Source organism: Dromiciops gliroides, chromosome 4 (assembly GCF_019393635.1).
Source record: "Dromiciops gliroides isolate mDroGli1 chromosome 4, mDroGli1.pri, whole genome shotgun sequence".
Classification (NCBI taxonomy): domain Eukaryota; kingdom Metazoa; phylum Chordata; class Mammalia; order Microbiotheria; family Microbiotheriidae; genus Dromiciops; species Dromiciops gliroides.
In genome coordinates this window covers 181,797,758-181,816,635 of record NC_057864.1, presented here as the reverse complement: position 1 = coordinate 181,816,635, position 18,878 = coordinate 181,797,758, and the positions used below count along the sequence as shown (strand labels likewise).

At 37.2% G+C, this 18,878-nt stretch overlaps 1 protein-coding gene across 1 annotated transcript; it reads left to right on the top strand.

Annotated features, from left to right (window-relative positions):
• Window positions 1-16,523: 16,523 nt before the first annotated feature.
• Window positions 16,524-17,102, top strand: LOC122755414 (keratin-associated protein 9-2-like). The gene has a single exon (XM_044003839.1). It carries the CDS (start codon window positions 16,524-16,526, stop codon window positions 17,100-17,102), a length of 579 nt encoding a protein of 192 aa, XP_043859774.1.
• The last annotated feature ends 1,776 nt before the right edge of the window (window positions 17,103-18,878 follow it).

The following is an 18,878-nucleotide window of genomic DNA, read 5'->3' as shown; positions in this document are numbered from 1 at the left end:
AAATGAGTGGACTCATTTCCTCATACCAATTACTACCAATTGAGCTAAATTCTGACATCCCAATATGGTGTGAGCATCGGGAACCAGTCAAACTTTCATCCACAGCAGTGTTGCAGCTCTGACCTGACTTTAACCTGAACTGTCAGCCATTTCATTCCATCTCTCCTCCAGAGGCAGCAATGGATGGAAAAAGCAGGAATCCATCACCAAGAAACCCAGCAAGCCAACTCTGACCAGGATGCACTAAGTCAACAGTAGAAACTTGTTCAAATTCAAGATTTTGGAGTTAAATTCTTCACGTTCCTGAGACTATAATATCCCCCATCTTACCTTGACTCTTGAAGATATATTCTCTTAATAAAAATCTATTCTCTTGGCATCTAAATACATTTGTGTCTGTTGTGGGATTTTTTTTTTTTTTAGTTTTTGTGATCAGTTTCAACTCAAGCTTTCTTTTTATATATATGCAAGAAATGACAGTGAATTGTGAAGCCTGATACTGGCTTAAAACTGAACAGTTGATCCTTTTAGTCCTAGACCTTCCAATTACCCAGCCCATCAGAGGAAAAATTGGCAACATCAAAATAACCTGGAAGCCAACTTCCACTTGCATGGTATTAACCAGTAACAATATCACAAGTCCTTGGGACATTGTGTTGCAACTAGATTTATTTTAAAAGAAATGAACATGAATATTAACATCCAAATTAACTATAAAGGACATATGAAGAAAGACACTATCTGTATCCAGAGAAAGAACTGATAAATAGAAGTACATATAAAATAATTTTACATATATATAACTGTTTCTAATGGCATCCATCTCTAGGGTGGATGTGATGAGGGAAGAATGAAAAACATTTTAAAAGACCTCTACATCAAAATTTTGTTTTATATTTGAAAGGAATAGTAAGTTGTGCATAGTAGATTTACAGTTTCATATGCAGTCATCTTTTTATTGCACTATGTTATGGAAATACTTGTTTTATTTCATAAATTAAAAATAAAAGAAATTTTAAAAGAAATGAACATGCATGTGGAACCCCAAGCAAGAGCAAAGAGTTCACACTCCAAACAGAAGTTTGCATACTTATTACAGTACAACAAAGGAAGGAGAGATAGCAATCTCCTCCTAAATAGGTGTGGCACAGGAGGGGAAAATGTGTAGTAGAATTGTGAAAAGGACAAAAAAAGCAAGGTGATGGCAAAAGCAGCATCCTTTTCCCTTAGGAGCTGCTGGACCAGGAAGATAGGAGGATCTGCCAATTTACAAGGGTCCCAGCTACACAAGCAGTTTCTCAGTGTGGTGCAGACTGACTGGTGCTTATCTTGACTCCCAGGAACACACAGGGAGTCCAACTTAGGGTTCAAATAACATGTTATGTCAGCACAAGGCAGGGGAGGTAGGGGGTGGGGGGCGTCCTTGACACATTCAGGGCTACTTGCATACTCTGGGTCTTGTGTTTCTGCAAAATATGGCAACTCAAAAGACAAATTCAGGAGACCCCTTAATATTCTTTAACAATGGCTCTTTACTATTATGGAGTACACACATTATGATCTCTGAAGTCTTTTCCCACTCTAGTTAGATTGTCTCATTACTTCATTGAAAATAAGTGCTGGGGGCACCTAGGTGGTGCAGTGGATAAAGCACTGGCCTTGGATTCAGGAGTACCTGAGTTCAAATCCAGCCTCAGACACTTGACACTAGCTGTGTGACCCTGGGCAAGTCACTTAACCCTCACTGCTCCACAAAAAAAAAAAGAAAGAAAATAAGTGCTGAGGGCAGCTAGGTGGCACATTAGATAGAGCACAGGCCCTGGATTTAGGAGGACCTGAGTTCAAATCCAGCCTCAGACACTTAACACTTACTAGCTGTGTGACCCTGGGCAAGTCACTTAACCCCAATTGCCCCGCAAAAAGAAAGAAAGAAAGAAAGAAAGAAAGAAAGAAAGAAAGAAAGAAAGAAAGAAAGAAAGAAAGAAATGCTGAACTTGGAGTCAGGAAGATCTGAATTCTAATCCAGCCTCAGACACTTAACTAGCTCTGCACTCCTGGAAAAGGCACTTAACCTCTCTCAGCCTCAGTTTCCTTAGCTATAAAGTAGGGATAATAATAGCACCTACTTCAGAGTATTGTTGTGAGGATCAAATAAATTAATATACATAAAGAGCTTTATAAATTTAAAACACTATATAAATTCTAGCTATTATTTTAGGCAGTACTTTGAGCAATCTAGCTTTGTGGACCATACAGAAAAGATGGAGGAGGTGCAGTGCTGTGAGCTGCACCAATCTCCATGCTTCTTCCATAGTCAGCAGAGAATATGGGATGAACACTGTCCCTGCTACTGAAATCTTCAGAAAGCAAAAGGGAACTGAAATCTTTTTGCAAGGAGACAATTAAAGGGAGCAAAACTATGTGGGGCTTTGAGTGAGCTGGAGAGCACCTCCTGTTTAGGAAAAGAATGGGACAAACCAGTAGTGCCTGATTTCAGAGAGCTGAGTCTTGTTCAGATGTCCTTTCTTCCTCTACCTCCCTGGAGAACAAAATTGAAGAAATTCCCACACAGGATTTAACTCTCAACCACTTTTTTTCAGTACCATCCCCCACCTCACTTAGACCAGATAGTAAGAGACTTGTAGAAGAAAGAAATAGTTAATCCCAGCTTCAGTCCCTATTGGATCTGGGCACACTTCTTCATTACTATCTTTTTGCACCATGTGGAAATTCCAATGATTGCATGGTGATTATCAGTGCTTCTGCCTAATGTATGAGTAACCCAATGTGAAATTGAAAGAGGAATCTAGCCCAATGAGAGAAAAATAGTGGCTTGAGTAAATGAGAAAGAAAAATGTGAACTTACAATATGAACATTTTAATATACAATAAAGGAACAGGATAGTGTACGAAACATCAAACTCCTGTTTTATAGCTTGTCTTTTTTAAAAATCTCTATTAGATTTAACATCGTGCTAACTTGTCCTCCTTGTCTATGTCCTCTTCTGAATATCCATCTCTTCTCTGTATTTTTTAATGTTTCATTGGTTTCTTTTAATGTTTCTTTCCTTCTTTTGCATCATGATCACTCCCCACCAGCTCTTCCTACAAAACTCATTCCATTAAAATCTCCACTTTTAACCAGTAAAGTATCATGGGAAATTTCACAGAAAATATGCAGACCTTCCCTGCCTGTTTCCAACTGAACATGTGTGCTAGCTCAGAGCTTAGATACTTTAGCAATGAAGAAGCAATTCACTTATTGTCCACTGTGTAGGAAGGGAGCAAGTGCAATGGATAGAGCATTGGCCCTGGAGGCAGGAGGATTTGAGTTCAAATCTGACCTCAGAAACTTAATACTTATTAGCTGTGTGACCCTGGGTAAGTCACTTAATCCCAATTCCCTCAAACATCATCCAAGGCCATCTCCAGTCATCCTGATGTATATCTTGCAATTGGAGTCAGATGGCTCAAGAGGAGAGAGTGAGGCTGGTGACTTTAACAGTCCTCCCTCACTTCAATCCAATTCACTGTAAATTGTGACATCACCTCCTGATGTCATGGTCCTCTTCAAGAATGAAGGACAAAACAAGATTATGTAGAAGGGAATGATAATGACTCAGAGGCTCTGGTTCTCTTCCTTTGGCTCTCCTATGTAGCAAGTAGCTTTGTTCACTACACTTGCCATAAGGAAATGGGAATAAGATGGCACATGGCAACTGAAGAACATGTCCATCCTAAAAAGCCTGAAATTGAATCTCAGAACCATGTGTGTCTCTTCTGTTTGCAACAGCTAACTGACAAAAAGAGATAGTGTTGGGCTATTAGTTGGGAAGGGTTCAAATCCTGATTCAAACAATTACTTAGCTGTGTGACCCTAGACAAGTCACTTAACCTTTCTAATGCTTCTGTTTCCTCATCTGTAAAATGGAGATAATAATAGTACCTACCTCCCAGGTTTGTTGTGAGAATCAAATGATATGTAAAGCACTGTGCAAACCTTATAGCACTATATAAATCCTAGTTACTGTTTTAGCTATTATTATATATCTTTCATATATAATAGTAGAGGTGACCAAACATTGAACTTTGTCAGTTTGAAATATCCTGAGATCCTGAGTCAGAGCTTACTAGCATCAGGGGAACTTTAAGCATCAAATAAGACAACCAAGCACTGGTTGCCCGAGTCATTGTCAAATGTAGCCATGTCTGTTCATAGTCTTACAAATTGCTTCTTATTCTGATGAAGTTTGTTTCAATGACCCATGAGAGTAAAAAAGTATTTATAAGTTGTTATTGAATACTTTGTAGTCTTTCTGCCAATGCACACTTGTGAGGGATTTGTCCTTAGCTCCTCTTTTGTTTGTAGGAAATAAATACCCATCCTACAACTGATTCATATTGTGCATTGAGCACTTTTCTATTCTCCTTTTGGTGGAAAACTTAGAAGTGAGTCAGAACCTAAGCATTAAACATTTTTCCCCGGGTCACTAGGATGTAGGTTTAATGAGTTCATCCCATCCCCATACTCCCTTAGAGGACAGCCTCTTCTGGGATTAAGCCAATCTGAAGCACATGTGGATCCAGAAAAAATAGGTTCTTTAGAGGGAAAGGAGTGGGCACACTGTGCTGGCCCCTTGGGAATAGCAATGATTCTCTAATTAGACAAGTAAACATAAGCAAAGTAATATCTGTGCTTTTTATTGTTATTGTTATTCAGTAGTTTCAACTGTGTCCAACTCTTTGTGACCCCACTTATGGGTTTCTTAACAAAGATACAGAAGTAGTTTGCCATTTCTTTCTCCAGATAATTTTACAGATGAGGAAACTGAGGCAAACAGGGTTAAGTGACTTGCCCAAGGTCACACAGCAAGGACGTGTCTGAGTCCATATTTGAACTCAGGAAGATGAGTCTTCGTGACTACAGGCCCAGTGCTCTGTCCACTGGTCCCTATATTTCTATGCCTCTAAGTCTGTTTTATTCTGCACCCTTAGTCTGCTATTTTTCCATCAAGAGGAGGGAAGCATGCTTTACCTTCAGCTTTTTCAAATAATGTTTAGTCAATGAAGACAGTAGGATTTTGAAACTTTTATAAATTGTTTGCCTTTACTCTTGGTTTCCTTCATTATTTTTAACTTTCTTTTTTCTTATAAAATTAATAAACATATCAAAGACTATGAATCTCTTTTATGTACAACTTGATATTTTAAATTATATTCAAACTTAACTAGACAGTATCCTGCTTCTATGTGCTCATTATGGTTTGCTTTTGATGCAAACTTTGCCTTTTAATTTGGGAGCTTAGTTGATTTGCATTTAATTAGCTTTTTGACCCTGAAATCTAATAGTATGCTTCTCATTCTGTAGCCAACAAGTAATACAACAAAAAATTAAAAATGAGATTTAAGGGTTATGAATAACACATTTTCGGAATTTAAACTTCTCTTATACAAGTCATTTCCTTTTTGTCTTCAAAGTGGTCATTTATCCTAGGCAACTGTGAGCCTAGGCCTTGGTTCTACTGTTTTATCACCTTTTGTCCCTAGAGTGTTCCTATTGTCTTTGTGTGTTTCCTGAGTCTTTCAGTGATGGTGCTTCTTGGAAATTAATTCTCACAGTAAACACAATTCTAAATAATTAAATATAATTTAGAATTAAAGGGGACCAAAGAGATCACCTGGTCCAGCCTTCTTATTTTATATAAGAGGAAAATGAGGCTAGATAACTACTCATTAGTTATGTTGTACAAAATAATGTTTTTTCAGACATGGATAGGACCAAATGGTTCCTGGGATCCCCTCCAACTGTGAAATTCTGCAATTCCTTTAAATAGAAGGCTTTATTAATGCATTTTGGTTTTATGTTACAATCATTTACAGATTATTTTCACTTCATGAGAAATCTTTCGTAACAAAATAAAAGTTAAGTAAAACTAATAATATAAGTACATCATCTGAAATGTGATGGGAGGATTATGGGCTCCTGTTACCCCAAAAGTTGTCTGGGGAGGTCAAGGAACTTTTTCCTTGAAACCTCAGGAGTTTTCCCTTGAAATCAAGTAAGCCTCTCCTTGAGCTCAATCTAGGACATACACACCCAAAAGAGATAAGCAGCACCAGATCTAACTGAGCAAGCTCCAGGACCACCACCCCGAATTCCAGTCCTTCTGAGCACCTGGAAGAGGTAATCCTGTTGGGAGTGACTACACCAGGAGAAGACCACCTGGAACCCCCCACCAGCAGACTGCTCGAACCCACCAGGATGGAGTTAATGCCCATCACCAGATTACTCACGACTGGTCATCACCTACCTCAGCCTACCACCAGAGCACCCCCAGCCCATCACCCAAAAAGGGACATTCTTACCCATGATCTTTGAAACCTATAAAAGAGAGCTCCCCAAGCTAGTCAGGGAGGAAAGCGTTTTGTTTCTCCAAAACCTTCCTCCCAGCCAGTTTCTCTTGTACCCCAATAAACCTGTTCTTTTATTCCTAAATAGGACTTGCCTGAGAGTGTAATTCTTTACAGAGGAATCCTAAGGAACCATGTGCTTTCTCCCCATATCATGAAAGCACATGCAAAATTTCATATTTTAGCACTCTCATCTATTTTTAACAATTTATTTTCCTCTCCTAATTCTTACCGCATTATAAAAAAGAAAACAAAATTTAAAATATAACAAACATGCATGATCAAGCAAAAGAAATTTCCTCAATAGCTGTATATCAAAATATATGTCCCATGATGTACCCTAAATCTATCACCTCTTAGTAACAGCATGTATCATCATCAGTCCTCTGGAATAAAGAATGGAAATATTGGTCATTATATGGATCATAGTTCTCACAGTCTGCAAAGTTCTTCAGTTTTTTTGTTTGTTTGTTTTGTTTTTAGGGTTTTTTGTTTGTTTGTTTTGCAAGGCAATGAGGGTTAAGTGACTTACCCCAGGGTTACACAGCTAGTATCAAATGTCTGAGGTCAGATTTGAACTCAGGTCCTCCTGAATGCATGGCCAGTGCTTTAACTACTGAAACACCCAGCTGCCCCCCAAAGTTATTTGGTTTTACAATATTTACAATATTACAATATAATATTATAATATATTTACAATACTACAATATTTTTACAATATTGTTATTCTGACAAATTATTCTAGTCATTTTATTCATCAGTTAACAAAAGTCCTCAAAATTGTTCGTTTTCATAATATTGATTTTAAACAATACTAAATAGTATATTGTTCTAGGTCTTCCTTCTCTCTATATTGATTCATATGACTTTTTAAAATCGTTTATTTCTTCATTCTTTTTTTCTGATAAAAGTATTTTATTTGTTTTCAGTTACATGTAAAAATAGTTGCCAACATTTGTTTATACAAGTTGTCCAAATTCAGATTTTTCTCCCTCCTTCCTCTCCTTCCTCCTTCCCCTAGACATCAGGGAATCTGATAGAGGTGATATAGATATAGATATAGATATAGATGTAGATATAGATATAGATATAGATATAGATATAGATATAGATACAGATACATACATACATATATGTATATACATATAACATCATATATATTATATATATACAATAACATTAAACATATTCCTCCATTAGTCATGTTATAAGAGAAGAATCAGAGCAATGAGGGAAAACCTCAAAATAGAAAAACAACAGCACCAAAAACAAATGCAATAGTATGGTTCAATCAGCACAGTTCTTTTTTTTCTGGATTTGGAGATTCCCTTCCATCATGAGGCCCCTGGAACTCTTCTGTACCATTGCATTGGTGAGAAGAATCTAGCCCATCACAGTAGATCAACACACAATGTTGATGATACTGTATACAATGTTCTTTTGGTCCTGCTCATCTCATTCATCATTGGTTCATGCAAGTCCTTCCAGGTTTCTCTGAACTCCTCTTGCTCATTGTTTCTTACAGCACAATAGAATTCCACTGCATTCATATACCACAACTTGTTCAGCCATTCCCCAATTGATGGGCAACCCCTCAATTGCTAATTACTTGCCACCACAAAAAGAGCAGCTGTAAATATTTTTGTACATTTGGGTCCTTTTCCCCTTTTCATTATCTCTTTGGGGAAAGGACCCAAAAGTGGTATTGCTGGGTCAACGGGTATGCACAGCTTTATCGCCCTTTGGGCATAATTACAGATTGCACTCCAGAATGGTTGGATCAGTTCACAGCTCCACCAACAATGCATTAGTGTTCCAATTTTCCCACAGCTCCTCCAACATTCATTATTTTCCTTTTTTGTCATATTAGCCAATCTGATAGGTGTCAGGTGGTACCTGAGAGTTGTTTTAATTTGCATCTCTCTAATCAATAGTGATTTAGAGCATTTTTTCATATGAGAATAGATAGCTTTCATTTCTTCATCAGAGAACTGCCTCTTCATATCCTTTGACCATTTCTCAATTGGGGAATGACTTCGATTCATATAAATTTGATTTAGTTCCCTATATATTTTAGAAATGAGAACTTTATCAGAAGTACTGGCCATAAAAACTGTTTCCCAGATTTCTGCATCCCTTCTAATTTTGGATACATTGCTTCTGTTTGTACAAAACCTTTTTAATTTAATGTAATCAAAATCATCCATTTTGCATTTCATAATATTCTCTATCTCTTGTTTGGTCATAAACTGTTCTCCTTTCCAAAGATCTGAAAGGTAGACTATTCCTTCCTCTCCTAATTTACCTATGGTATCACCTCTTATGTCTAAATCATGTATCTATTTTGACCTTATTTTAGTATATGCCTAGTTTCTGCCATACTATCTTCCAGTTTTCCCAGCACGTTTTCTCAAATACTGAATTCCTATCCCAGAAGCTGGAGTCTTTGGGTTTATCAAACACTGCATTATTAATGTCATTTACTATTGTGTCTCCTGTGCCTAGCCTATTCCATTGATCCTCCACTCTATTCCTTAGCCAGTACCAGATAGTTTTGATGACTGCCACTTTATAGTAAAACTCCAGATTTGGTACAGCTAACCCACCTTCCTGTGCATTTTTTTTTCATTATTTCCCTTGATATTCTTGACTTTTTGTTTTTCCAGATGAATTGCTATTGTTTTTTCTAGCTCTATAAAATAATTTTTAGGTAATCTGATTGGTATGGCACTGAATAAGTAAATTAATTTAGGTAGAATTGTCATTTTTACCATATTAGCAATTGATATCTTTCCAATTATTTAGATCTTATTTGATTTGTGTGAAAAGTGTTTGGTAATTGTGTTCATAGAGTTCCTGGGTTTGTCTTGGCAAGTACACTCCTAAGTATTTTATATTGTCTGCTGTTACTTTAAATGGAATTTCTCTTTATATCTCTTGCTGCTGGACTTTGTTGGTCATGTATAGAAATGCTGATGATTTATGTGGATTTATTTTACATCCTGCAATTTTGCTAAAGTTGTTAATTGTTTCAAGTAATTTTTGAGTTGATTCTCTTGGATTTTCTAAGTATACCATCATATCATCTGCAAAGAGTGATAGTTTTGTTTCCTCCTTGCCTGTTCTAATTCCTTGAATTCCATTTTCTTCTCTGATAGCTAAAGATAACATTTCTAGTACAATATTAAATAATAGGGGTGATAATGGACATCCTTGTTTCACCCCTGATCTTATTGGGAAGGCCTCTAACTTATCTCCATTACATATAATGCTTGCAGATGGTTTTAGGTAGATACTGCTTACTATTTTAAGGAAAGCTCCACCTCTTCCTAAGCTCTCTAGTGGGTTGTTTGTGTGTGTGTGTGTTTTAGTGAGTCAATTGGGGTTAAGTGACTTGCCTAGGGTCACACAGCTAGTAAGTGTTAAGTGTCTGAGGCCTGATTTGAACTCAGGTCCTCCTGACTCCAGGGTCAGTGTTCTATCCACTGCGCCACCTAGCTGCCCCACTATCTAGTGTTTTTATTAGGAATGGGTGCTGTATTTTGTCAAAAGCTTTCTCTGCATCTATTATCTAATCATATGATTTTGGTTAGTTTTCTTATTGATGTGGTTGATTATGTTGATAGTTTTCCTAATGTTGAACCAGGCTTGCATTCCTGGTATAAATCCCACCTGGTCATAGTGTATTATCATGGTGATCACTTTCTCTAATCTCCTTGCTAATATCTTATTTAAGATTTTAGCATCTATATTCATTAGGGAAATTGATCTATAATTTTCCTTCTCAGAGTTCATTAATGACTTGTTCAATTTTTTTTTCTAATATGGGCTTATTTAAGGATTTTATTTCCTCTTCAGTTAACCTGGGCAGTTTGTATTGTTGTAAATATTTATCCATTTCATTTAGATCGCCAAGTTTATTGGCAGAGAGTTGGGAAAATAATTCCTAATTATTTATTTAATTTCCACTTCATTGGTGCTAACATCACCCCTTTCATTTCTGATACTGGTAATTTGGTTTTCTTCTTTCTTTTTTTTAATCAAATTAACCAATATTTTATCTATTTTATTGTTTTTTCATAGAACCAGCTCTTGGTTTTATTGATTAATTCTATAGTTTTCTTGCTTTGACATATATGATATTAATATTATGTTATATACAACACATAATAAGTTTTGTATAATTATTAATACCTTGGAAGGCAATAAAGACCATTGAAGTTTATTAAATTACAAGCTCCTTGGACTTGTGTATCTGGAGCATAGACCAAAGCTTCTTAAACTGTGGGTCACAATCCCACATGGGGTCATGTAACTGAATGTGTGAGTCGTGAAAAATTTGGAAAAGTAAAAGGTTATATATACCTATTTTATAAACCTATATACCTGGGGTCATGTAAAAATTTCTTGGGCAAAAAGATGTCACAAGTGGGAAAAGTTTAAGAAGTCCTGCCCTAAACAAACCCCTGTCCCTCTTCCATTGTGAGAATACTGTTAAGAAGAGTAATTCACAAACTTAACTACTCTCAACAATACAATGATCCAAGACAATCCCAAGGGACTAATGAAGAAGCATTCTACTCACCCCCATAAAAAGAACTGAATAAAAGAACACTTGTGGACTGTACATATATAACATATCAGATTGGTTGATGTCTTGTGGAGAGGGGAGGAAAAGGAGGGAGGGAGAAAAATTTGGAACTCTAAATCTTATGAAAATGAATGTTGAAAGCTACCCTTACATGTAACTGGAAAAAATAAAATAAATATTTGTTGAAAAAAAAAGAGTGATTCGCTTCTTGCATCTGATCATGACTAACCCTTTTCTTTCAATTTATTTGAGCAGCATTTACCTTGATTGAGGCAAGATCCCAGATCATAGAACTGGGAGAATATTGCTTTTTCAATTGCCCCTAGGAAAATCCATTGTCAAACCTTAAGTTTATTCTTGGGTACTCATAATTAGAGGTTGTTTGCTGGAGTTTTGCTTCATTACCACTTGCTAATAGCAAAGGTCCTCAACATGCCATAGGACTTAGCAGCAAGACTTGTGTTCAAGAGAGAAGAGATTATACTTTTTTACAGAAACATTAGGAGACTAGAGTTCACTAACTGTGGCTAACAAACTGAGTCCCTGAATCTAGCCATTTGCTTTACAAATTCCTACCATTGCTCCCAAAGGTGCAGATTACTCTGCAAAAGTGCATTGCCATTTCTAGAAAAATAGCTCAAATGTAATATATGTATGTATGTATGTATATATATATATATGTGTGTGTGTGTGTGTGTGTGTGTGTGTGTGTGTGTGTACACACACTAATGATGAATTAACATCATACTCATCATTCTTGATAGCTGCCCTGAATGACTGAGCAAGGACAACTTGGCATAGTCAAGTGGAGTTTTAGGATATAATCAGGGAAGCCCATCTGAGCTCATGAGAATATCTGAGGGTGAATCAGAGAAAATAAGAATGAGAAAAAAAGAAATAAAAAGACAATAAGGACATTAAAATCAATAATAAAATGAAACAGAGTGGAGTTTTTTAAAAAGAGATTTACATTGTCCATCATAAGGTTGCTTTGACATCCTGAAGCAGGAAATACTAGGGGTTCTCTGACATTTCCTTCATAAGCAGCCAGGGAGACTGAGGAATCTTAGATAATAGATTAAATGGTTACTGAGGTAATTTCCAACATTAATTCTTTAGAACCCTGTGAATGGGATTTTGCTGCAGTAAGTTACCTCAGTCAACAATCATTCATTAAATGCTAAACACTGGAACAAAAATAAAGAAAGGCAATAACATAGGCCCTGCTTCAAGGAGCTCACATTTTAACATGGAAGATAACATGCAAAAATAGTATGTAAAAATTATAAACAGGGACTAACACACACACACCCAACTGGATGGAGTAATCTATTTAATCTGGGCAGTAAATGAGCCTAATACTCATCATAATTGGCTCAAAGACCTCAATCTTATTAGAATTGGCTCAAGGAGGGAATAATGTGCACACTCAATTGGGTGGAGTAATCTCTCTAACCCTTCAGGAAAATAGGAAGGGAAGGGGATAAAGAGAGAGGGGCAAAAGAGGGAAGGGCAGAGTGGGGGAGGGGACAGACAGAAGCAAATCCCTTTTGAAGAGTGATAGGATGAAAGAAGATGGATAATAGAATAAATATCATGGGGAAGGGAATAGGATGGAAGGGAAGCAGTTAACAATAGTAATCATGAAAAAGAGAAAAGGGGGGAAATTGTACAAAAAAAATATTTATAGCAACTCTTGGTGAAGGCTAAGAATTTAGAATCAAGGGAATGTCCATCAATTGAGGAATGATGGAAAAAGCTGTGCTATGTGATTGTAGGGGGATGGCCTTGTGCTACAGGAAATGACAAACAGGATGATCCCTGAAAAACCTGGAAAGACTAATGAATATTGATGTATAGTGAAGTGAGCAGAGCTGGGAGGACATTGTGCATAGTGACAGCAATATTGTTCAATGAACAATTGTGAAAGACTTAACTACTCTCAGGATTGCAATGATCCAAGAAAATACCAAGGAACTAATGAAGAAGCTTACTATCCACCCCCATAGAAAGAACTGATAAAAAAGAACACTTGTGGATTGCAAATATATGACACAGATTTTGTGGAGAGGGGAGAAAATGGAGAGAGGGAGAAAAATTTGGAACTCTAAATCTTATGAAAACGAATGTTGAAACCTACCCTTACATGTAACTGGAAAAAAAAATGTTTGTTGCTAAAAAAAATTAAAAATTAAAAAAAAAATTTAAAGTATAAACAGTGTCAATATAGGGTAATCTCAGAGTGAAGACACTAATAATAGGAACGACTGGGAAAGATCATGTGCAGAATGTGAGATTTGAGCTGAGTTTTGTAAAGAAGGCAGGAGATAGAGTTTAGGTGTTAGAGTGTCCAAGGTATGAAGTGAAAAGGATCCTACATAGAAGGAGTCCAGATTATGGATGCTTGGAAATTAAAGAGAAAAAGAGCTAAGAGACTGGTATCACCCACATGGGCTATACTATCAACTGAGGCCCTTGAATGAATGGTCAAGTGCTGTCCTCCTCCACTCCACTGATAGGCAATGTGTAGCAGTCACCAGATTAGTGGCTTGTCTAACAGGTGTTCCATAGGGAGGGCATCTCACCTCATGTCTCTGAGTAAAAGTTGGTGGTCTTGGGGAGTAGCTAGGTGGCGCAGTGGATAAAGCACCGGTCCTGGATTCCGGAGAACCTGAGTTCAAATCTGGCCTCAGACACTTGACACTTACTAGCTGTGTGACCCTGGGCAAGTCACTTAACCCTCATTGCCCCACCCCCCTCAAAAAAAGTTGGTCTGAGTTTGGACAGAAGCATACTAAGCCTTGGACTCCCCTTGAGAGCTGTCTCCCTCCCTCAGTGCATCAAGGACTGCCAATGTATTTGACCCTGCACATTCTTCTTCCTAACCCTCAATAGGAAGGGGGAATTAACCACTATTGCAAACTATATAATATATTGCTATGATAAGTTGTATGGTGCTCAACACTAATAATAATAATTAACAAGAATAATAACAAGAACTATATTATCCCCTTTTGTAAAAAGCAAATTACAGCATAATCCAGGGACATCAGGAAACCAACCCCTCAGAAAGGGACAGAAGGTCAAGAAGGTATCTTGTGTACCTGAAGATGGAGGGGGATGGGAGAACACTAGAAATTCAACTTCTACAAGATAGGTCATGCATTTTTTTTGTGAGGCAATTGGGGTTAAGTGACTTGCCCAGGGTCACTCAGCTAGTAAGTGTCAAGGGTCTGAGGCCGGATTTGAATTCAAGTCCTCCTGAATCCTGGGCTGGTGCTCTATCCACTGCGCCACCTAGCTGCCCTGGTCATGCATTTTTAGAACCGCTACTAGAGTGGAAGAAATGGTATGGTCAACTTGAATTAGGAGAGAATCAAGAAAGGCACAGCTCAAAGAATAGAACAGATGTGTAATAGTTTGCATAACTGAAAACATTGAAAGGGATATTGTGAGAGAGACAGAGACAGACAGACAGGCAGACAGAGAATAGGATTGGAATCTGAGGCCAACATCACAAAATACCTCCCAAAGTACCAGTATCAAGAATTGCCACTCCTGAAAATTAAAAATAAGAAATTTTAGAAGGGATAAAAATAAGAGAAGAAATGAAAGAAAAACACTTCTTAAGGGGCATTGTAAGTTATATTCACTGAAATAGATGATGTGCATGGGAGTAGGTGAACACACACCAAAAAAGATTAGCTTTCTACTCTTATTTTAACTAAGAAGAGAAAGGACTAAATAAACAAAATAGAAAACAAAAATAAGAGCTAACCCAAGATGTTTGGAAAGGTCAAGTTAGGAGAGGGAGAGGAAGCGAGGAAAGATTATGGGGTCCAAAACTTGCATAAACTGTCAACTTCAGAAGAAATAAATTTGTATATTGGGAGATGAAAAATCTATTGAATGTTCTGGACAAGAGTTAACACAATTGTCATATTTACATCATCAGACACTCTCAGAATCATGTAAGGATTTAGGAAAGTTAATATTAACCCCATGTTGATGCTAAGCCATAGTTGGTGAAGTTATTAAGTGATCCAACCATTCTGGAGGGCAATTTGGAACTATGTCCAAAGGGCTATCAAATTGTGCATGTCCTCTGATCCAGTAATACCACTGCAAGGTTTATATCCCAAAGACATCCCCAAAAAGAGAAAAATATCTATTTGTACAAAAATATATATGGCAGGGGCAGCTAGGTGGTGAAGTGGATAGAGCACTGGCCCTGGAGTCAGGAGGACCTGAGTTCAAATCTGGCCTCAAACAATTAACACTCGCTAGTTGTGTGACCCTGAGCAAGTCACTTAACCCCAACTGCCTCACACAAAAAAACAAAAAACAAAGAAACAAAACATATGTATGCCAGCTCTTTTGTGGTGGCTAAGAATTGGAAATCAAAGAAATTCCCATCAATTGGCTAAACAAACTGTGGCATATGATGGTGATGAAATATTATTGTACTATAAGAAATGAAAAGCATGATGATTTCAGAAAGGTCTGGAAATACTAGTATGAACTGATGTACAGTGGAGTGATGTACAGGAGAATGTTGTATACAGTGACAGCAATATTGTTCGATGAATAAATGTGAATGACTTAACTATCGTCAGCAATACAATGATCCAAAACAATCCCAAAAGACTAATGAGGAAGCATACTATCCATCTCCAAAGAAAGAACTGATATTGATTGAACACAGACTGAATCATGCTATTTTCCACTTTCTTTCATTTTTTCTTTTATTCAAGCTTTCTTATACAAAATGAATAATGTGGTAATGTTTTACATAATTGCAAGTATATAACCTATATCTGATTGCTTACCACCTGGGGGGAAGGGGGTAGGAAGGAGGGATAAAAGTTGAAATCCAAAATTTTAAATAAAAATGTTTATGATTTTAAAAAATAGTAACCCCATGTTATGAAAAAGGCAATTAATTTTTAGGGAAAACTAGTGACTAGTTCAAATGATCTCATAACTAATGAGTGGATGATGGAGGACTTCAAACCTAGATTTCTACTTCCATCTTCAGAGCTGAGGAATCAGTCATACATTTTCTCTGTCAAACTATGCTAACTAAATGAAGTTACCATCTATAAACAGTAAGAAAAAAGAGTTGAAATTATCCTTGTGATCTCTGACCTATGACCATCAGCTGATCAAGTGAAAGGACCATTCTGTATAATGATAGTTGAAGCTTTCATGATGATAAGGATAATCCTTGAAAAATAAAATTTGTATCATCTTACAAAGAATAGACTGGATGAATCCAATAGAAAAACCAGCCAATTCATTTATTCTAATAAGGACCATAATAGCTCTTAGTCAGCAACTACAATGCTAAATAATTTCCTGGGGTCATATAACATGGCATAAACAATCATAAGGAAAGATCCGACTCTAAGGGCCAATTTCACACAATGAAGAATGGTATATAAAGTCCCTGAACAGGAAGATTCTCAGACTACTGGACATTTTTCTCTGCAACTCAACAGAATTCACATCCACCAAGATCATGGTCAGCTCCTGCTGCTTGGCTCCTACCTGCTGCCAGCCAACATGCTGCAAGACAGTCTGCTGCAGAACAACTTGCTGTAAGCCAACATGCCGTGTGCCCAGATGCTGCCAACCCATCACTTGTGGCTCTAGCTGCTGCATACCTTGCTGCCAGCCAACTTGTTGTAGAACAGTCTGCTGCAGAACAATTTGTGAGCCAATCTGTTGTGAGCCCAGCTGCTGCCAACCTTGCTGTCAGCCATCCTGCTGTGAGTCCAGCTACTGTCAGCCGACATGTTGTAGGACAGTTTGCTGGAGAAAAACTTGTTGTGAGCCAACCTGCTGTGAATCCAGCTGCTACCAACCTACCACCTGTGGCTCCACCTGCTGCCCACCTTGCTGCCAGCCAACCTGTTATAGAACAGTCTGCTGCCAAACAACTTCTTGTAAGCCAACCTGCTGTGTTCCCAGCTGCTGCCAACCTTGCTGTCAGCCTTCATGCTGTCAGCCAACTTGCTGCAAAACAATCTGCTACCATTCACCCTTCTACAGCCCCAGCGGTTGTGGGTCCAATTGCTGCTCCCCATCCTGCTGTTGATCGGCTAGCTGGCCCAAATGTGCAATGATTCTATTTAGAGCCAGTCATCCTCCAACTCCACAGTTTGCTTGTCAACCCCTCTCCTACAGGATGACTTGTCCTCCACCATCTTCCTGCTGAAAGCCTTGGACTCCCCTGGATATAATGTCAGATATTTCCAGCAAGTGCTATGCTATCTCAACTTGTGACAACCCCTTTTCAGCTGAGCTATCATATCTAAGTCCCTTCCTATCATGGGGGGGGGTATGTCCACTTTATTACTACAGATGACCACAGATCTGTCTCCCTACCTCTCCTTCTGTTTGTCCACCTTTTTTTTTTTCAAATCACCAAAGAGTGACAGACAAGAGTTACTCTTTTCATGGCAGCATCTGACCAAATAAGGTTTAATTCTTGAAATTTTTGTCTTGGCAACCACTTAGCTCTTTTTCTTTTTAATATTTTTTCTATTTTATTGATCTCCTTTTTCCTGATTATTCTGTCTTAAATGTCCTCATGGGACCAGCAGGGCTTCCCAGCTTGTCACTTAATAAACTCTTTCCATTTGTATAATTTCCATTGTCCTAGCCAATCTGTGATGTACAAATGATGATTCAGCCTGGTAGTGGTGGTGCTGCTGCTGCTGCTGCTGATACTAATTAAAGCATGCATAGAACAACTATGCATTTGATTTAGTTTTCTACTTAAAGGTAATATATTTGTGTTAATCTCTCTACCCTTCTGGGACTAATAGTAGATATTATATCTGGCCATTCAATTGGCCATAGTTTAACTTATCTAATCTCCCCATTTTTCTTCCAAAAAGTCATAGATCCTACCTCCTAGGGACTGGTGATAAGTCACTCTCATCCAGTCATCTAAGCTCCTGATCATAGGCAAGAAAAATACAACTTTGGCCCTTGAAAAGAAAAGGGTGAGTCACAAATACTCGAAAGAAATTGATCTGCTTTGGAGTTAGGAAAGCCAGGATTCAAATACTACTTCATACACTTACTGGCTTAACCTTAATTGCTTAACATCTTCTGTATGTGAATACACTTGTGGACAAATAGAGCTCGTAATTGTGCTATGTTTTGAAGAATGGGAAGAAATAGCGATTATCTTAAAAACATACAAACATAAACCAATTATCACCTATTACTATAATCAGCTCATTTCCTTATAACTCATTAACTTTCTCTCTGGCTTTGCATATCTCAGAGACTTTAATTTATTATTTCATTTAATTAATTCATTTTAAAATTTAAAGAAATTCTCTCACTAATTCATCATCTCTTACATTCCAAAAGTATTCAAGAACTGACATAGCATGTATAATTAATTGAAATTACAGGCAGGACAGTTCTGCACTTTTGTTAGTATGCAAAAGCTACAATAAAGAAAGGAATCTAATCACCATATTATAAAATATATAGAGAAATAAATTTTATGGATATGATAAAAAAGAGGAATAGATTTCATATCAAGATTATTCATAGGAGATCAGTAGCATTGGAACTCCAATTCACCTTACATAGATATTTCAGTGTGACTTTTTCAAGAAAAAGATCACTGGGAGGTTTTTTTTAGACACTGTGAAACAAATCACAAATGAAAAAATTTAAATACACATCATTTTTGGTCAAAAATGAGAAGTAAAAATACTTCAAAAGACTATGGCAAAAGCTACATCATAGGATTTCACTAACAAATTGATTTCCCAGTATTTTGGTTTTATTAAGATTAAAAATGGTTATTTAAAAATCTATATAATTTTGATAATTATATGGGAAGAAG

Coding starts and splice junctions, on each gene's coding strand:
- LOC122755414 (XM_044003839.1), top strand. CDS start 16,524: ATGGTCAGCTCCTGCTGCTTGGCTCCTACCTGCTGCCAGCCAACATGC.